The 21,405-nt window shown below is 41.9% G+C and overlaps 2 protein-coding genes across 2 annotated transcripts; both read right to left on the bottom strand.

Moving 5' to 3' along the window:
* Nucleotides 1-2,603: 2,603 nt before the first annotated feature.
* Nucleotides 2,604-9,129, bottom strand: LOC128851877 (sulfotransferase 6B1-like). Its single transcript, XM_054063989.1, has 7 exons — nt 8,883-9,129; nt 6,395-6,540; nt 5,833-5,922; nt 5,023-5,149; nt 4,496-4,590; nt 3,918-4,074; nt 2,604-2,761 (listed from the first exon to the last, which is right to left on the bottom strand). Exons 1-7 carry the CDS (start codon nt 9,082-9,084, stop codon nt 2,631-2,633), a joined length of 948 nt encoding a protein of 315 aa, XP_053919964.1. The 5' UTR covers nt 9,085-9,129; the 3' UTR covers nt 2,604-2,630.
* A 1,460-nt stretch (nt 9,130-10,589) lies between these two features.
* On the bottom strand, nt 10,590-20,602 carry LOC104056498 (sulfotransferase 6B1). Its single transcript, XM_054062819.1, has 8 exons — nt 20,587-20,602; nt 18,353-18,600; nt 16,792-16,931; nt 16,031-16,120; nt 14,392-14,518; nt 13,803-13,897; nt 13,084-13,240; nt 10,590-12,134 (listed from the first exon to the last, which is right to left on the bottom strand). Exons 2-8 carry the CDS (start codon nt 18,552-18,554, stop codon nt 12,004-12,006), a joined length of 942 nt encoding a protein of 313 aa, XP_053918794.1. The 5' UTR covers nt 18,555-18,600; nt 20,587-20,602; the 3' UTR covers nt 10,590-12,003.
* Nucleotides 20,603-21,405: the final 803 nt, after the last annotated feature.

Genomic DNA, 21,405 nt, shown 5'->3' with positions numbered 1-21,405 from the left:
AGAAGACTTCTTTGGGAATAAATATATCAATAAAATTCAGAGAAGAAAGCAAGAAGAAAGCATAATTAACATAACATTAGTAATTTGAAACACTTTGCTAATGTAAAGTCGCACCATCCTCAAAAGAACACCAAAACAACCTCTGAGAAAAAGAAGAGAAGAGCGATTGTCTTGGGGGATTCCCTTCAGAAGAGAACAGAGGGCCCTATCTGCAGATCGGACCCACTGCACAGGGAGGTCTGCTGCCTGCCTGGCGCCTCAGGGAAAGACAATTTCCTTCCCTGATGAAACCCACAGATTATTGCCCTCTGCTAGTGTTCCAAATAGGCAACAATGACATACAGAGGAGGAAGCTGAGGGCAGTTAAGAGGGACTTCAGGGTTCCAGGTTCCTGGTGAAGGACTCTGAGACACGAGTACTGTTTACCTCCATTCCAACAATAAGGAACGAAGAGGGAGAGATCGAGAAGAATCAGTCAATTAATACCTGGCTCCAAACCTGGTGTAAGGAGCAAAACTTTGGGGTTTTTGATCATGGACTGGACCATGTACCTCCAGGCTTCCTTACCAGGGATGGGGGACGCTTTTCTCCTAGGGGTACGAAAGTCCTCACCAAAAATCTAGCAGGACTCATAAACAGAGCTTTAAACTAGATGTGAAGGAGGAGGGGGACAAAACCAGACTAGTCAAGAGTGAGCCTGGAAGTGGAACTCCAGTGCCTGAGAGATGGTGTACGGGCTAGGACCTCCAGTATATCAATACAGAGCGAGACGGGGCAAGTACATCTGGCGAAGGAAAGGATGTAACTGGATGTAACTGGCACTGACTGGTTAGATAATCCAAGTACCGGTCATTTGGGAATGAACACTATTCCCTTTACGAGAGCGGAGGGACTATCAGCCCAGCTGAAGTGCGTTTAAACCAATGCATGCAGCATTGTCAACAAGCAGGAACTGGAAGCTCTTGTGGGACAAGGAGACTACACCATAGTTGCCACCACAGAAACATGGTGGGACAAGTTGTATAACTGGAGTGCTGCTATGGTGGGATATAAACACTTCAGGCGGGACAGAAAAAGTAGGAGAGGTGGTGGGATAGCACTCTATGTTAGAGAGTGCTTTAGTACCCTAGAGCTCGATTATGGTGATGGCAGTATCGAGTCCCTCTGGGTAAAAATCAGAGGAGCCGTCAAGAAGGCAGATATTGTGATGGGAGTCTGTTATAGACCACCCAGCCAAGGAGAAGAAGCTGATGAGCTCTTCTATAAACAACTGGGAGAAGTCTCAAGTTTGCCAGCTCTTGTTCTTGTGGGAGACTTCAGTCTTCCGGATGTCTGCTGGAAGTACAATAGAGCAGAGAGGAAGCAGTCTAGGAGGTTCCTGGAGTGTGTGAATAACAACTTCCTCACACAACTGGTGAAAGAGCTGACAAGGGAAGGCGCCCTCCTGGACCTACTGTTTGTGAACAGAGAAGGCCTTGTCAGGGATGTGACGGTTGGAGGACGCCTGGGGCAAACGATCATGAGATGACAGAATTCTCAGTTCTAGGTGACGTGAGGAAGGGGGTTAGGAGAACTGCCACATTAAACTTCCAGAGGGCAGACTTTGGACTGTTCAGAAGGCTGGTTGATAAAGTCCCATGGGAGACAGTCCTTAAGGGCAAGGGAGCCCAAGAGGGCTGGGTACTCTTCAAGAAGGAAATCCTGGCAGCTCAGGAGGATCAGGGGGAATATTCAGTCCTTACTGGATGCAAAGGGAACAACTGTGACAAAGGATGAGGACAAGGCTGAGCCTTCTTTGCCTCAGGCTTTAGTAGTAAGGAAAGTTGTTCCCTGTGTGTACATACCCAGGAGTTAGAGGAGCACAACAAAGCTGTAGTGTTCAAAGAAGGAGGTGGTTAGAGACTTACTTGCTCAATTAGACACTCACAAGTCTATGGGGCCGGATGGGATCCATCCGAGAGTACTGAGGGAGCTGACGGATGTGCTTGCCAAAACCCTTTCCATCATCTTCCAGCAGTCCTGGCTGACTGGAGAAGTTCCACTTGACTGGAGGCTGGCTGATGTTGTGCCCATCTACAAGAAGGGTCGGAGGGAGGACTCAGGAAACTACGGGCCTCTCAGTCAGACCTCAGTGCCAGGGAAAGTCAGTCTTGCATGTGCTGTCATAAAGCACATGCAAGAGAACTGGGTGATCAGGCCCAGTCAACAGAAGTTTATGAAAGGCAGGTCTTGCCAAACTAACCTGATCACCTTCCATGACAAAGTGACCTGCCTACTGGATGAGGGAAAGGCTGTGGATGTAGTCTTCTTGGACTTCAGTAAAGCCTTTGACACAGTTTCTCACAGCATTCTGCTGAGGAAGCTGGTTGCCTCTGGTCTGGACAGGCTCACACTCTCCTGGGTGAAAAAATGGTTCTAGACATATGCTCATTTTATTTGTTGCACAAAGTGAAGCACACATCCTAGACCAAACACACACCTAAGAATTATCATTTGAATGCTTGTAGGTGCCAGGCAGATCTCTGAGGGGTGCCTCTCTTTTCTTCTGAAGGGGACACATGGGCACTGTCCACCTTCAGATAATAACCCTTGGCACGCATCTGGCTGTTGTGCTGCTCATCTGCTTATTTTCAGGCCTTGCAGTACACATCATATTTCATCTTTGCTGCCAGCTTCGTTCCTCCTAGGCAGTCCTGAAATTTTCGGTCCATTTCTTCATTCTGAGCTTTAGAGAACAGGTCTTTCCAGTTCCCAACAACACCTGTGTAGAACAAGAAGTTCCAAAGAATGGAGGTAGCTGCTCCAGAGAGAGGATAATGCCAAAGCAGTAATGGGGTACTATCATTTCACATAGGAGGTAGGAAGGATCTGATTTATGCCCCTGAGAGATTTTATTACCTGGGAGAGGCAAAGTAGCAAAGAGAAGAAGTAAAGGCTGCAGCCAAACCACTGGGAGCATTGCTAGTGGGCTGCCTGTATGTCTGCCCTCCCCAGAGGGGTTTTCTGAAGTGGCTTCATGAAGATTTTACACAGAAGAGAGGGAAACCTGGTTTTGGCACAAAAGAAAGCTCATTTGTCAATGCCTCCTTCTAAAGGGGGAATTAGTTTGAGGCAAAGGAGTAGGTGGTAGAGAGGAAAGCGATTAAATTCATTTTCCTCCAAGGGATGGAGAAGAAACAGGATTAATGCAAGCCCATAGCCATGACAGTCAGAAATCAAAGACTCCCTACGCCATGGGGAACAGCTGGGCTGCCAGAGCTCCAGCCCTGGCCCTGGATCTGTTAGGGAGCATCTCTGGGGCCACCACTGACATGCCGATTGGGAGGAACCTCATTGAGACTATTCCTCAGTTCTCACTGAGGATGTAACAAGAAGATGCCTGTGAGGCCAGAAAAGCAGTAAGCAGTGCATTCCCTTGAGGTTCAAGAGACTCACGTCCCATTAGCACACCTCCTCCCAAAGGAGACATTCATGAAGTCGTATGTGCCACCTGGATCCATGATCAAGGGTTGGCCTCATCACCTGACTGCCAGGCTAAGGCCACACCACCCCTCGGTAAAGAACAACCATCCAGCCCAAGTACGTTGGGTGCATAATTGTTACCATAACTTACACCAAAAGTAGCCCCCATCTTCAGACCTCATTAGCCTAACTAACTGGGGCTGCTGCAGGGAAACAGAGCAACATGGAAGCAATGGCTGAGGACTTTAAGCCAGCATAGTTGAGCCACTCCTGTACGTTTCTCACTAACAGCCCCCGAACCCTGCCGACAGCAGAGACTCGCGTTACAGGATGCCACGGGAAAGACCTCTCCCACACCCATCCTTTCCAGACAGCCCAGTAAGCTCATGGCAAAGTGAGAAGGCCCACTCAGAAGGAGACTTTAGAAGGCAGATTCTCCATTTGCAGAGACTTACCCTTCCGGAAGAGGATGTCCCCAAACTTTCCATGGGTTTCCTTGGATTTGTCTTTCATAGCTTGAAAACTAGTCTTCTTGGCAATTCTGTGAAAATCTTCCTCAGACAAGGAGAATCCAAAGAAAGCAGCAATCTTTTTCATTCCCTGTATCTGGTCCTGGCAAAAGGAACAGAGCACAGAGCTGAAATTGAAAGACTTGACACTGTTGCTGAGGCATGGAGCCAGCACCTGGTGAGAAGCCCAGCAGAGGAGGCTGCCTCCCACACTGTCACTGAACAATTCTAACAACTCTGACAGAAAGGAAACCCACACATGGTGGTCTCAGCTTCTAGGTGTTTTCTTCTCTCCCCAAAGTGACTGTGCCTGTGCCAGATATGGCTCCCTCCACCAACAGGCAAGGCAATCCTCTTCCTAACCCTATGGCCTCCCCCCAGACATAAAAGAGTAGCTCAGAAAGACACAGCCGTCTAAAAGGGCAGACTGGCTTAACCCACGGGCTTGTTGTTCCCTATAGCCATACATATCAAGAGGGATGCACAGCGCACCCGTCAGGGAAGAAATGGGTGAGATGCCACACCTCTTTGAGTTCCTCATAGTTCATCATCACGATCCTCTCATGGTCGATATATTTGTTCCATTCTATTAAGTGGTCAAAGTAGGATCCCCAGGCCACTGCAGACAAAAAAGAAACATAGCTGTAGGGTATTCCCCAAAACAGCTACTTAGAAAATCAGAGTCAGCCCAGGCAGCTCTCCAAGCACGGTGCCAGGATGGTGAAGTGGGGACTGCCTCAACAGGTCTACTGTTTTGGTGGCGGAGGTCAGTGCAGGATCCCTCAGCTCTGGCCACTGGGTTGCACCAAACCACACACTCTGCTGTAGGAATGGGAAAATCAGGCTAAAGCTTTTGCACGATCTCTCCGTTCAGAGTTAGAGACAAAACTCCGATTCTCTGCTGCTGCCTGTTTCAGCCTTAACATGGGCCTGTCCATCTGACCTGGGAGTGCCCTGGTAAGGTAGCGCCCTAGGGCAGGATTCCCAAGCATAGGGTCCTGTCTATTCTCCTTATGTAAGGAGGAATTCCAGAGGATGCAAGGTAAAGTACCTTTCCCACTCATGAAGGCTGGAAAGTACTCATCCCAGGAGGTGAAGGATGGCAGCACTGGCATGTTGTTGTAGAAGTGGTAATAGGAGACAGCTGTGTCTTTGGGGTTCCGAACTAGCAGAAGGATCTGGAGGAAGAAAACATATAGTGTGGCTCTGATTAGGTGACTGAATAAAAGGCCATGTTCTCAACGCTATGCATGCCCATTAACACCCACCAGACTGTCTAATGCTGGTCTAGTTCCTTTTCTTGAGCAAAAAAAGCAGTTTTGGTGGGTGGCTTTCTGTTAATGTGAGCTTCAGGGTGAAAACAAGCTTTTCAGTGGTGCCTTTGGGACATAGCTCTGAGCTAGCTCCAACCCAGAGAAATAAGCTTATGGGTTAGCGAACCAGACACCCACCACCAAGCTATGGGTGCATCCTTGCTTCTCTCTGCAGAAATTCCCGTTGAAGACTATCTTAGCCCCAGCCTGTGGTCAGATTTCCACAGGCACTCTGGTCTTGCAGGCAAGTTAAAGACAAACCGCTTGCCCTGCTCGGTTTTCTGACACAAACTTGGAAGCATCTTTCTGAACGAGATATGAATGGGCAGTGACACCTAATAACAGCTCCACTGACAGTATCGTCTTGAGTCAGCAAAGGAGGTTTGTTCACAGTCTCAGCACACAGCGCTCTGCCTCTTCAATGGTGGAAATGTGCCTGTTCATTGACCAGCCCAGGTGAAAGTGCAGTAAACGCATCTCACACAGACAGAGGAAAGCTCATTTGGGATGGAAAAGCTTTTTCAGTGTGATGCAAAGAGAAGACTCACCTTAGCCTTGCCTTGGAGAATGGACACAGGTAGGAGATGAGGTGGCAGGTGGGTTAGTATAATTCTTCTGGAAGGCAGGTTCTTCATCCTCTTTAAAGCAAACAGGAAGAAATGTCACAGGACAGAAGTAGTTTATTCAATGACGTGTGCCTTTTCAGCAATTGTGGGCAATAAGAAAAGGCAAGACCAGAAAAGAAAGATCTTATCCTTTGGAAAACCCACAGAGATGCAGTGGTGGTGTAGGCTTCTGCCAGGCTCTGCCACAGAGCATCATTTCACATGAGACAGGCCTGAGGACAGGACACTCAAGAGAAAGATATTACTGATGAAACCCACAGGATCTAGGGCTGGAGAACTTGGTGGCTGCTCACCACTGTGTGCTCACATGCATTAGAACACCAAGGGCAATAGCACATGCCACTAATGCTGCCCGTAGCAGTTGTTTAAAGCTTTGGGCTCTCCATTGCCTCTGAGATCATCCATTGTCTTTCCTCTATTCATAGGAATAATTATTAGTATTTTCCTACTATTAGTAGTAAAAATATTTTCAGTCTCTTCTAACCTCATATACCCCAGGATCTCCGAATTCTAGACGTGGAAATATCTCTAGCTTCTTTTCAGCATCTATTTTCTCCTTCATTTCTTCTTCTGTACATTTGGCATCAGTTGATTCCAACTCCCTCACAATTTGGTCAAGCCAGTTGGTTCCTGAAAAAATAAAACCACCAATAGCACTTCCATTCTGGACTGCACTTTTTCGTGCCAACCTGTCTGAGAGGACATTGTGTCCAACTGGTTCATATCCGTAAACCAGTTTATCTCTATATTGTACCTTAGCCTGTCAACAGTTGTGTGTACTGGGTTTGGCTGCAATACGGTTAATTTTCCTCATATTAGTTGGTATGGGGTTACGTCCTGCATTTGTGCTGAAAACAGTGATGATAATACAGGGATGTTTCTGTTATTGCTGAGCGGTGCTCACACAGCCTCAGGGGCTTTTCTGCTTCTTGCACTCCTCCTCCAGTAAGTAGGCTGAAGGTCCACAAGAAATTGGAAGGGCACACATCTGTGACAGCTGACTGCAACTGAATAAAGGGATATTCCATACTACACAACTTCCTGATCAGAAATATAAGCAGGAAGGAAAGAAGAAGGAAGGAGGGATGGTGGTAGTTATGGTGTTTGTCTCCCCAAGTAAATATTACACGTGATGGAGCCCTGCTTTCCTGTAGACAGAGGGCTGAACACCTGCCTGCCAATGGGAAGTAGTGACTGAGTTCTTTATTTGGCTTTGCCTGTGCATGTGGCTTTTGCTTTGCACACTAAACTGTCTTTATTTCAACCCATGACTTTTCTCACTCTTATTATATTCTCTTTGTTTACTCCATCCCACTGAGGGAAAATGAACAAGTGGCTGTGTGGGGCTTAGTTGCTGGCTGGTGTTGAATCATAACACTGGGTAATAATTAAGAAGAGTGTGCCAAAAGCCAACAGAAAGAGAGCTGTTAGACATAGTGAAGCACTATCCTGCTCAGTCCAGAAGCACATCCCATCGCTCAGTGGAAACAGAAGCAGAGCTCCATTGCTTTGTCCACCTCTGGCACCTTTTGGTCACCTCACACTACTCACTGTGGAAATCTCTCAAGAGCAGTGGAGATCCCTGCACAGGACCACCTTGGCTGTTTCTGCTCTCCTTCCACAGTGCTGTCTTTGGGAACGTCCCAACTAGATTCCATTTATGGTCTTTTCATGACCAGCATAGCCTGGACTTGTTCCCAGCCTCCAGCTAGGCTTCCATAACTGGCAGTAGAAGGGGTCATCAACCAAATCACCGGACTGTAAAGTTCTTTTCACCACCTTTGCACCAGGCTTAACTGCTGTGACCTCTGCAGTCTGGCAAAATTGATGTGGGACTGGACTTGGAGAGCCAAGTTTCAGTTTTCAACTAACATCTTCTGGGATAGGTAGGTCTTCACACCATTAAATCCTTTCTGCCTGTGCACGGATCTACAGGCTGCACACAAGAAGGGTGTAATGAGGATCAACAGTTCATCTTTTTCTGCAAATGAACCATGAAGATATTTTTCTAAAGTCAATAGTGACAAAATTAAAGAATCTAAAATGCCCGTAGTGAAAGAAAGAGGAAACGATTCAAGAGTCCTGGTGATGTTAGTGTCTTTTGCTCCATTTACATACATGGCAATCACCTGCATTCTGCAATGCAGTTAGACTATGGAAACAGCAGTTCTTCTGCCCTCATTAGCAGAATCTATTCCCTGTATTGCCCTTGCAGTGAGTAGGCTAACAGCGTGCTTTCCTTGATTAGCAAGCCAGACTATCGAGGGATGTGATTATGTTGCTTCACCCTAGTGAGTTCACCACTTGAATACAGTGTGCAGTTCCTGCACTGAAGCACAAGAGATTTTGAGAATCTGGAGAGAGTCCTGCTGAATTTCCATGAAATCACAGGAAGCTGAAGGAAATTAAAAGCATTGAAAGGCTTGGTTTGCTGGAGTTAAATTGACAGAAAACAAAGCATGGCAGAATCTCACTGCAGCCTTGCACTAATGGAGGTTATAATGAAGACAGAGCCAACTCTTTTGAAAATTGGTCAGGAAAAGACAAAAGTGGCATATTACAAATCACAACAAGGGGATGTCTGACTATATAGCAGTAAAAAAACCCAAACAAACAATAACCCACCACCACCCAAAAACAACCCATCAAAAATTACAGTGGAAAATGACTGCAATAGACTTCCAGTGGGTGGTGAATCTCCACCTTAAAAGTTTTAAAACTCTTCTGGACAAAGTCTTGAGCAACTTGAGCAAGCAAAGCTAACTTTGAAGGTTAGGTCTTTCCCCTGCTTTGAGCAGCAGGTTTTATTATGTGACTTCTGGAGATGCCTGTCAAACTCATAATCCTATGAAGTCTGATGTCACCATAAGACCATAAGCTTTCCTTAGGTGTTGTTGCTGTCTTAAGTGTTGGTACAAACTTCTAGATTGCAGCATTGTGTACTTGACTATTTATCAAGAAAACACACTCACCCGTTTTAGGATAGCCTGCTAGAATCACATCGTCGTTCCTTGCTTCAAAGGTTTCCAGAGCTTCCAAGGTTTCTGGACTACTGATTGTAGCAAGGTGTAAAATACCTCCATAGGAAAACAGCAAGCCTTCTGTGGGAACATTTTCCGCCTGTGAAAAACAATCATCTATTGTTTTAATGAATCTTTCGCTACTTCTGCTCATGGTGGTATCTCTGTGGAACTCTCTTCAACACAAACAGATTTTCCACTATGCAGAAGAACTTTATGCAACATATTAGCCAATCGAATAGGACATTAACTTAGGAATGAGGCTACAAGTCACTGATTAACTCTGTCCTCTGTTATGTACTTTTGAAATTACAGTACTGTAGATGGACAACAGTGGCAGTCTTCACTGCAGCTGATACTAGGAACAGGAATCTATTGAGGCAATAACTAAAAGCATTTCATATGTTAAATGAAACCAAAGAAAGACCTGTAAAGGATATTGCCTGAAATATTTTTAACTGGTGAGCAATGCAGTGCAATTTGCAAACTGAAAAAAGAGCATGTGGGGGATATATGGATAGTGGATCCCAACCTGGCTTGATATTGGCCCTACAAGAGGATCCACATCCAAGAGTGCAACTTCCTTCCATGCAGTTAATGGTTGTAACATCATCACTTCAGGCAATATCTCTAGAGCTAAGGACAAGTACCACCTAAGTGATATTTCTCATGATTAAATACTCGCATTTGAGATTTTTGCTTCACCAAATCCTGCAGGAATGTTCTTTTCAGGAGAAGGTCTAATATTTAGGTTCTGCATTAATGTGAATCTAATTCTAACTGTATGACTTCAGTTCTACTTGTCTCTGCATATGTCCATAATGTAAGCTTCAAGTGAGATTCTTCTTGATGGTAGTGTTATTAGTATTCTGCCTGACACCTTTCTGGAAGATAAGGAGTACTGAGATGGAGAAATAAGTATCTCCACAGGTCATCCGAACAGAGACACGCAATACAGGAAGGCTGAATTATCCATGGAGGCTTTTTCCTTTTTCTTTTTTTTGTGCCCTTGAATATAGTGTGGGTCTGTTCATTACCCGTATATCAAATCTACAGAAAGCCATACTGCTGTGCATGACATCCTTGTCACTTTCTTCATAAATGGATGTTAGACACTCAGAAAACCTACACAGAAGCCTAATGGGGATGAGTAGGTTTCAATTCAAAAGCGCAACAGTAAGATCTGTAAGATTGCCTACAGTTACTTGTAAAGAATAACAAAATTATGTTTCTGGTCCCCCAAAATACTGAAGTGTAACTGTTCTGAATAGCCCTGTCCTTCAGGTCTGGAATACTGTGTACACAGACAGTGCCAAATACCACTGTTGGTACAAAACAGCTGAATATAGTAAGGTCCCATTTTCTCAGCAGACCCAACATCAGCAAGGTTTGGCATCTTCAGTTTCAGAGAATTTCTGCTTATGGAAATTAATCTATTTAAATATTTAAGTATTAATTTAAGTTAAAGCTTAGCTGTAGGTGCATATGAATATCAAGAATGAACAGAGGTAATGCAAATTGTAGTTTGTGGTTGGAGCACTCCACTGACATTAGTGGTGAGAAACATCATTTTCTATACTCACCACATTTTCTTTTCCTAATTTATGACTAGAAAAAAAATCACTTCTTAGAAGTGGCGTGTGGGTGTATAGATTTAGAATTCATTTCAAACACAAGACATTAAATTAATGATGTTGCTTTTTATTAACCTTTATCCAGCTAGAAACAAGATTTATACAAGTTTATGTATTAGAAGGAAAACTGTCTGCAATTTTTAGGATGGCTACACACAACACTTGTCAGACCACATCTGCAGAACTGTGCCCAGTTCTGGTCACCACAATTCAGATTAGAAGGCATTCAAACAAGGGCCATGAAAAGAAGAAGATTCAGGGAGGAGCTTATCACAGTATTCCAGTACTTCAAGGGCAGCTACAAAGAGGACAGAGGCTCTCTGTTTACAAGAAGCCACATAGAGAAGACAGGGAGCAATGGGAACAAGTTGTGCCTGGAGAGGTTTCATCTGATTATAAGAAATAAAGCCTTTACAATGAGAACAATTATTCACTGGAACCATCTGCCTAGGAATGTGGTAGATTCACCATCACGATAAGTTTTCAAGATGCAATTATCCTATCTTCCCAAGAAAGGTTGAACCAGATGGTTCTTTGAGGTCCTTCCAACCTGGGCTACTCTGTGCTTCTATAAAAGCACTGAGTGGATCTTGCCTATTAGCAACACGTTGTAATGTAAAATCTGCTTTGAAATTCTGCTTTCACTAAAATCCCTGAGAAGTCTGATCCTCATTCTCCTTCTTGTAGCCTTGATCCAGTTTATGCTGAAATCACAGGGAAGATATCCTTTGTCTTTAATTAGGTTGTGTCAGAACCGTGTTTTTTGCTAGTGATGTTTTCTGTGAAAATGTTGCTTGATTTGAAATGATTTGAAAACAAACAACCAACCAAACAAAATTCCACATACTAAATAATTACAAATAATCTGGAAATAATGAGTTTGATTAGAAAGAGAAAAGGGGCATTTCCTTCCAGGTGACAGCTAATGAAACAGGGCTGTTACGTTGATCTGAACATGGTTAGTTGCTATCTTACTGAGCTAATTATTGTATCCAGAGCAAGCCAAATATCTCACCTTTAAAACAGAAAAACACAGAGGAGAGGACAAGAGGGATTGGCCTCAAGCTCCGTCAGGGGATGCTCCATCCTGGATGTTCAGGAAAAAATTTTTCACGGCAAGGGTCATTGGGCACTGGAACAGGCTGCCCAGGGAGGTGGTTGAGTCACCTTCCCTGGAGGTGTTTGAGGGATGGGTGGATAAGGTGCTGAGGGGCATGGTTTAGGGATTGTTAGGAATCGTTGGACTTGATGATCCTGGAGGTCTCTTCCAACCTATGATTCTATGATTCTGTGATTGTTACTGTATAGGTCACTGCAATGTGTTTCCTACAGTAATTCTAAGATGCTTGGATCATTTGATCTAGTTTCCTAGTATAGAGTAGTCAGATGATGTGAGAGTGCATTGGAAAGCTTGAGCTGTAACCATAATTCATTACTTTTCAGGCTTTACAATACATTTCATACTTTAGCTTTGTTCCCAGTTTAGTTCCTCTCATATGTTCTTCAAATGCTTTATCCATTTTCTCATTCTGATCTTCACTGAAAAGATTCTTCCAATCACTTACACCACCTTCAAAGAAGCAAAGAAACGCTTGATAAACAAGAAAATTGATTATTTTTTATTCTATAGATTTGTCATTCTTGTTCCATTTACACTAAATGTAGATGGTCCATTTTTCAAGATAAAACTTAACTAATTTTCACACTGATCTAATTCTGTGAAGTCAGTGGAGCTACAGCTATGTGAAACTGCCATGATGCAAAGGAACGTAGGATAAAGGAATTAACTCTGTACTTGCTCCTTTTCAGGTGACTGTGTCCAAAAAAAGCAGCCTAAAGTCCTGGTTCCCTGTTCCTTTATGCTGCAGTCACTTATGACTGGCGAGATGGAATAACACGAAATCTTGATTAAGAACCGTGTGGCAAGACACAGGGCTGGGTTCCGGCTCCCTTGGCAGCTTGAGTTTTTATCCACTGGCTTCCTTAATGTAAAATACAGAAAAATGATTCTGACAGCCAGGTCAGCCCTCTCTTGTCTGTGTCTCCTCCGTTACACTGCAAAAGTAGTACGCTTGGCTTACTTCTAACCTGTGAGCGTGAACAGAGGGTTGGCAGTGGACCTTTCAGGAGATCTTACACTCTCCTAAGAAGTGTGATCACACCACTCAAGCTGAGTCTGGCACACTTTTGCCTGCTCTGGTCAGCCTCTAACAGCTGAAAAATCAGTGATCTTGGTGCAGAGATGGAGAGGAATTCCGATACATGACGGTTCCTCCTTCCTGCCAGTCATCTGTGGGGCTCTAAAATTCCCTCTGTGTGGTTGATTCTTCTGTGCTGTCCATAGCCTGGATCTCTTCCTCACTGCTTCTCCTTGACTAGTCTTCTGAAACATGACAGTAATAACCTGCTTGATACTAATCTCTAATGTTCAGATGTCTGCAAAAATGAAGCAAAGGATGGGTGGCCTATGTTCTTGAGAGTGTGACAATTCTACCTCTGGACCTCTTGAAGCTTCCTACCTTTGCGAAAGAGAATTTCGCCAAATGACCCATGGGTCTTGTCTGAGTTCTTCTTCATTGACTGGAAGCTGCTCCTTTCTACCACACTCTGAAGTTCTGCCTCGGTCATTGAAATCCCAAGGAAAGCAGCTATGTTTTTCACACCTACGACCCGATTCTGAAAAGAGAATGTAGCATACCACATGAATAAATTTCACTGCTTTCTGAGGTCTTAAGCACTTCTTTAATCTCTCTTCTGGCTACAGTTACACAATATTCACACAGTTCAACAAGACTGGAGTGGTTCCTAGTGTTTCTCTTCTCCATGACTATTTCATGGGCAAGACGAGCCGTCTTCCTATAGATTATAAAAGACTGTACGTGATTTACAGTGGAGCAAAACCTACACTGCTGAATATATAAACACTTCCCCTAAAAAAATTACTGGGGATTTTGATTTACAGTGATTTAAGTTAAGTTTATATCACAGCTAAAGAGAAAACAAAAAACTTTTTCACAATCAAAATTTCAAAAAGGCTTTTGAGTTTACATTTCACCTTTCCTTCCCTTAAAACAAGAATCTATCTCATAAAGTATCACACAGTTTGAATACACTACAACAATATAATGATTAATTGCTCTTTGAATGTGAAATATACAATATAATGATTTACAATATGCAATATAATGATTAAGTGCTCTTTGAAGTGTGAAATATTTGTAACTGTTGGTGACCCCACCTCTTTTAGCTCTTCGTAAGTTACTGCCATAACATTTTCATCATCAGCGTATTTGTTCCATTCGGAAAGGTATTGAAAGTAGCACCCCCAGGCCACTAAATAATACAAAAGAATACTAAGATGAAGAATAAATGAAGTTTAGACAAGCTCCGTATTAAATAAAGTAGTTTTTACTCCTTAAGTTGATTCCTAAGGCATGGGCATTATTAATCACGCACATGCCAGAGTTTACCCTTCTGTGGGAATTACAAGGTTTTGCTCTATGCTGTTCTGGCACATGCACATCTCAGGCATATGAGGGGGAGGGATCCAAGACAGAAAGAAGGAGGGACTGCTTCTTCCAAAGAAAATAGCATTTTATCTAAACTAAAGCAGGTTGTGGAAGTGAAGTTTTGATGAGGATTTATCTTCAGGCACTAAGATAGGTACTGTAAACCTTTAGTTCAAATCTCTAACTTTCTGTCTTTAATCTTTGCTTTTGCACTGTAAACCAAAAAAAAATCCAAGTGAAGTTGTTTTACAAAGTGCAAGGTTTTTAGATAAGGGCAAAACATCAAACAATAGACGCAAACAGAGGAATATACTGTACTTTTGTTTGTCATGAAAGCTTCGAAGAAATCATCCCAGGTCTCATAGGAGGGAAGAGGAGCCATGCGTTTGGTAAAATGGTAAAACGATGTAGCTACATCTTTTGGATTGCGAATCAGCAACAATATCTAAGGAAAGAAAAACATTTTATTTCTAGAAAAAAATATAACAGGCTGTTATATGAAGAAAACGATAACCTACTTTATAATTGCAGCTTGGGAAATTTCTATCTTCTCATATACTGCTTGTAGAAGAAGCAATTTCATTGTGAATTGAGAAGGTCAAGTATTTCACTTTGCTTCATTATCTTGTGAAGATGATTGTCTATAATTATTCAAATCACACAATTATAGAATGGTTTACATTGGAAAACACCTTTAAGATCATCAAGTCCAACTGTTAACTTAACCTGTAATGTTGCAGGGGTTGTTGTGGCCTAAGTGGAGGACCTGACACTTAACCTTGTTGAATCTCAAACAACTGGCCTTGCCCGCAGATCCATCCTGCCCAGATCCCTCTATAGCATCTTCCAACCCATAAGCAGATCAACACTCCCGCACAACTTGGTGTCATCTGCAAACTTACCGAGGGTGTACTCAACCTTCCTCTCCATATCATTGGCAAGGATCCAAAACAGAACTGGCCCCAGTACTAAGACCTGGGGAACACCAATTGTGTCTGGCCACCATGGGGATTTAACTCCATGCACCACAACAACTTTTTGGGCCTGGCTATTCAGCCAGGTTTTTGGACAGCAAAGAGTACATCCATCCAAGCCATGAGCAGCCAATCTTTCTAGAATGCTGTGGGAAACAGTGTCAAAGGCTTTACTGAAGTCTAGGTAGACGACATCTGCAGCCTTTCTCTCATCCACTAAGCCAGTCACCTTGTCATGAACAGAGATCAGGTTGGTCAATATCCTAAATCCATGCTGACTGGGCCTTATTGCCTGGTTGTCCACATGATGGCATTCAAGTTGAGCTGCTCCATAACCTTGCCTGGTACTGAGGTCAGCCTGACAGTGTTGTAGTTCCCCAGATCCTCCTTCCAGGCCTTCCTATAGATGGGCACCACACTTGCCAGTCTCCAGCCAGCTGGGACCTCCCCAGTTAGCTGGGACTGCTGATAAATGATGGGAAGTGACTTGGTGAGGACTTCTGTCAGTACCCTCAATACCCTTTGAGAATCCCATCCAACCCCATAGACTTGTTCTTGTCTAAGCAGTGTAGCAGGTTGCTAACCATTTTCCCTGGGATTATGGGGCCTTTATTGTGCTCCCTGTCCCTGCCTTCCAGCTCAGTGAGTGGGGTACCCAGAGAACAACTAGTCTTACAATTAAAGACTACGTCAAAGATGGTATTAAGTACCTCAGTCTTTTCCTCCATCTGTGGGAGGCTGTGTTCCATCCCCAAACCCCAATTTCCCTTGTCAGGACTGACACAAAGGATGAACTGAGGAGATAAGGATGAAGTGATATCAAGTGAGATGAATGGCAGTGTTTAATATAGTATGTATAAATGGCCAGGATAAACACTTTATTATAGTCATGATTCTGAAAATTGGAGAAAAGTATTAAATTTGCTTTAAAAAAAAATTGCTTTGCAATTGTTTGCTTTCAAGACATTAAAATCAGCACTCACCTTTGCTTTATTTTTGAAGATAGATCTGGGAAGGTATTCAGGACGGAGATGAGTAACTATAACTCTCCGAGAAGGTAATCTCTTCATTCTCTATACGAATTGGAAGGACAAAAGTGGACAGTTCTGTTAGTACAAGAATTCATTTCATCATTCTATGAAAAAATGTTTCCTTGTTAAAGTTATCAATAGGTATTGGCTGATAGAAGCATTTATTTTTCGCAAGTGTTATTCTAAGATCCCAGTGGACTGCTCTGAGTAGCTCTAATCTTCAAAAGCCTCTGAGAATGAACAATTGGAAAAAGATTATCCATTGGTAATTCTCTTCAGTGATAATGAATTTAACATGTTCTGTTAGACAATGGATCAAATCTAAAAGTAAGATGCGGACTTTAAGTGAGGATATGTGAAAGCTGAAGGATCTCAAGGAGAGAGAGAGAAGGGGTGAAGAAGAAGATCCAGTAGAAGAGATAGAAGACAGCATTTCAGTACTGACATTTCATTAAACTGTTCTTAAATACAAAGCACGCTATTTTGAATTTCTGCAGTTCTTGCATATCTAATGAATATATGCTTCTCTAAAGCCTTCTGAACTGTCCATTTATCTTTCAGCATCTGGCAACACAGATGAGATTCAACTTGAACTGATACCACATACAGAGAAGTGGGAGAGTTCTTATCAAACAGGGGAATATATGACATACGATTTAGTCAGTATTCGAAGTACAAAATTTTGTCAACATTCATAAGTATTCTGTGCCCACCTCATATTTCTCAGTATCTCCAACCTCCAAGTAGGGGAACTCTTCTAGCTCTTCATTATCCACAGTATTTTGTTTATTCTGTGTTTTCTTCTCATGTATGTCTGCCAGATCATTTAAGATTTGAGTCAACCAGTTTGTGCCTGAAAGGGGAAAAAAAAACAGAAATTTCTGTAAAACCTTCAGAATAGTCAGAAATGGATTTGCCCAGAAAGCCAAGAGGTAGGTATTACTGCCAGGTGAGTTGCCTGGCCTCCTTACATATGATGCAATCAGAGTTGACTATCTGAACAATCACCTTGCAGAGCCCTACCTTTGATTTTCATAAGGATACATTTCTCCAACTCAAATGGCTCAGTATATTGCAACTTAACTTGTATATTGTAAATTTACTAATAAAGACAAGAGACACTAGGATTCAAATAGGAAAACATACATTAATGTAATAAATCTTTGTTTTGACAAATATAAGGGGGGACAGAGTAGTAAATTTGTGCCTCAAAATCTAGTATAATACATATGTTTTGTGATGTACTGCACGTGATTATCTTGGGAAGAAAGATGAGTCACAGAACTTCAGCATAGGAGCAGAAGATCTGAAAGTTTTGCTGTATGTGCTCATTTTCTTTACTATATGCAAAAAAAAATCTCAAGTGACATTTCCTGTATATATTTATTATATTTGTATTCATAACTTAAAAAATGAGCCTAGAGAGAGCTCCCATCTTTAGTTTACCATTTCCTGACTTCTGGACACTGTGTTCCTACATCATTGTCACCACAGCTTAATAACTACATTCTCCTACATACCGTTTATTTTAAAAGAAATTGTGACTAAAAAGCAAAAACTAAACAACACAGTGAACAGTGAATATCTACCGTGAGACATCATGAATCCACTTGCTGCAGGAGACAAATGGTTTCGTTAAAATGGATATTTGACACATCTAATCCAAATCTGTAGCTCTGATATGGGCCAGGAATGGGAGCTTTCAGGCAGAAGAAGCAAAGACGTAGGGTAAACTCGCAGCCTTGGCAAAGATCTCCCTTAGATTTCCCATCACTTCAAGTGTTACAAAAAAAATTTTTATATAGTTAAGGATTTCAGATATTGTTTATATCTATGGGAAATAAACTAAAGAATATGCAGGATGGCATGTGAAAGTACCAAAAGCTCCATTCTGTGAAAAAATATAAAGCTATTAACTTTATATACATAAATGTGAGAGCAGATCCTGCCATATCAGGAGACCTAGTTATCCCTGGTGTGAGTTAGTTCTCTCGAACTTGTGCACTTGATTTCATAACTATAAAAAGTAAAGACAACAGGAACATTTACATGCTATAGAAAAGAAAATCTGATGTCTTTTTTCAATCATTTGAAAAATTCTCTATATTTTTTAGAACAAAATTAGTTCTGCAAAATTTTATGACGTTTCTGAATACTAGTATGTAGTATAATACATAATATTATATATCCTGTCATACGTTACATATATTTAGTAAAAACCTGCATATATATTATTACATAACCTTGTTTATGAAGCAAGCAAACAATACTTACCAGATTTAGGATATCCAGCCAAAATGATATCATCGCTTCTGGCCTCAAAGGACTCCATGGCTCTGAATACTTCAGGACTGCAAAAAGTAACAGGGTAGGGAACCCCCTTGTACAAAAACATCAGTTCATCACGATGCATTTTGCTTGCAGCAGCAGATGCTTGATCTATAATATCCTTAAATTTTTGCCTGGGCTTCTCCATTCTTCTGTCTCTCTTGTACACAGGCTCTGTCACAGTGTGAAATGCTCTGCAGACAAAGAGCCACGGATTAGCTTTTAATAGGGGTTGGTTTGTTTGTTTTTGAACTCTGTGAGCAATGATTTACTACTCATTCTGAAAATGTAAAGAAATACGCAGCTCCAGCCAAAGACCTTAAGTAATTTGAACCTTCTGGAACCAACAGAAGTATAACATAATCAAACAAGAAAACCAAGAAAATAAAATTGCAGTCTAGGTTCAAGGGCTTAACTAACTTACAAATACCGTCCCAAAAAAATCTGTAAGTAATTAGAGTACAGGCTTTATAAACAAAATATATCAAATAGAACTACATGAATTGCATGCTGGAGTTTAAACAGCATTGATTACATTCCCCACAGTAGTTCTGCATGTTCAGTCCATGGAAATATTATGATTTTCACTTCATCTCCTCTTTTCTGTAAAACTATATCAATATTGAAAGACTACCTATGTGCAGGCACCATCTGAACCAAGTGGACAACATATGACTCTTCCTCAACCCATTTGTTGAATGAGATCTATGCTGAAGCACAACCAGTTGGCACCAAACACATCACTTCACTGATGTTAGCTAAAAGTTACTGTACCATGAAAGACCACCTTTGCTGATTCTTGAACTGTAACAAGACACACAAGAAAATAAAAAAACAGCATGCCTTAATTTTTTTTCTTTACTTTCCCTTGGCATTAAACTATCATGGACTGAAGCTAATAAAATGTGTTTAATTCATGTTTCAGCTACAGGACATTGCCAGCTTAAAGTTGATTGGTGGACTCATCTGCTTATTCAAATACATTCCCTGTTAAATTAAACAACAAAAAATACTCTCATAATTTGTGCTCTGAGGTGGTAAATGAGAAGAGGTGAATTTCCATAACTTCCAATGACCTTTATTAATCTTAGTAAAAGTTTGGTGAAGGCATCCGTAACTTAGTCCTCTAAAATGACATGATAAGATTTAAAATGGATTCATAAAGATTGATCCATTCATGAATCCCTCTGTACCTCAAAATATCTCTGATCATGCACCTGCAAAGAAAGCTGAGGGGGGAGGGACATTCCTTGGCATCCTATGAATGCATCTATCAAAAATAGACTTAAAGTAGAATTGCCTCTACGATGGAAATGTCATACGCGCCATTTGGCCCTTTGAATAACTCAGCATGTGCCTGATCAGAGGGCAGTCAAGGACTCCAAACAGAGACCAGGATAATGGGACGTATTAGGTTACATGATAAATGCTTGTGTGCACACCCACGATGGTTTTCAGAGAAATAATGGAGGGGGAGCCTAAATAGCACCCTGCGCACACGCACCCGGGCCTATCACAGTACCCATCAGCTCATCAAAGACCTGTCTTCATAAGCCCAAGAGACAAAGTCAGGCAGGAACCCAAGTGAAGACACAGACAAAGGGAGACCCTGTCCAGGCCCCTTCTACGCCTGTCCCAGGCAAGCTTCAACCCTAGTGTTCAGGTGTGAAGATGATCCTTCAAGGCAATCAGTGCTGGAGCACTTTTTGGAGACCAGCATAGGTCGCTGCTCGGGGGTACAGACATTTCAGGGAATGCAGGGGAAAAGCCTTTCATGGTTGCACAGGATGTATTATGTCAGAAGTACAGAACAGGTGTGAGACAACTGCTACAAAACAAATTTACCAGCTTGCATGACACTATTGTTATTTACTTAAAAATACAGGAAATACGGAGACAGACATGGAAAATAATGCTCAGTGCGTGGTCCAGGCTTATTTTCTTGACTGCTCTAAAAAAATGTTTGAGCTGATGTCTAATCTGTTGTGAAGTTTTCTAGGATATTCCTTCATGTTTTGTTTTCCTCATGAATTGTAGAGTCATCTTCACGACAGTCACCTTCCCTGACCAGGACAAAGCCGTTCACAGCATCAGATCAAACCACTGTCCCTAGGATACAGAAGTATACCCAGCTCTGCCTTTCCACCACCCACAATTTCCCACATCTTGTCTAAATTTACCTGTCACAGTTTTTTTCAGCTTTAGCTTTGCTGTCTCTGGAGAGTTTCTGCTCTCTTGATTCCCCTCTCTGGCACAAGAGAAGAAATAAATAATTTTCCACAGCTTTTATCATCTCTGTTATTTCATTGGTTAGTTGCCAAAGTAGACATGCAAAGATTAACTGTCCTTTCCCTCCAGTTAATACATCATCTTATACTAATCCGAAGATGTTATCTGTATAGTATAATAAATACTGTATATTTAATATGTATATAATATATGTATTATATATTTATTGTATATATAATGTATATATATAGCATATATTAGCTGTACGTTAACATACTCCTCAAACAAAAGAGATTTATTTATTTACTTACTTGTTTGTTTTATCCGATCTTTCCCAACAATATTGGTGAAATTAATTTAAAAACTTTGAGCTCTCTGACTAGAACTTTGTTACCAAACAAATGTGCAGATGGAGGAGTCAGGCCAGTGACCTCACTGTAAATCTATACAACCTGACATTAAAAGGGGTAGAAATGAGAAGGTGAGACCAAAGAAGAATGTCACAAAACACTCACTAATGTTATGGAGGACTTTCTGATTCTTGCGAATGTACCAAATGTCCCATTTCCTGCAAACGTGTCAGTAATCCCATTATAGTTTATGCCACCGAGGCAGTCAAACTCTGGAGCCTTTAGTACAGAAGTAAGTATGTCATAGGAAAGTGCAATGTGGCAATACAAACAAGGCCAAGTATAAAATGCAGATGCGAAGCATGCTGAATAAAGCTGATTAAAGAGATATCTTGAAACAGGTTATACAGGAGCATTAAA

Source organism: Cuculus canorus, chromosome 3 (assembly GCF_017976375.1).
Source record: "Cuculus canorus isolate bCucCan1 chromosome 3, bCucCan1.pri, whole genome shotgun sequence".
In the NCBI taxonomy this organism is placed as follows: Eukaryota; Metazoa; Chordata; class Aves; order Cuculiformes; family Cuculidae; genus Cuculus; species Cuculus canorus.
Note: the sequence above shows the minus strand (reverse complement) of the source record. Positions and strands in the feature narration are given on the sequence as shown.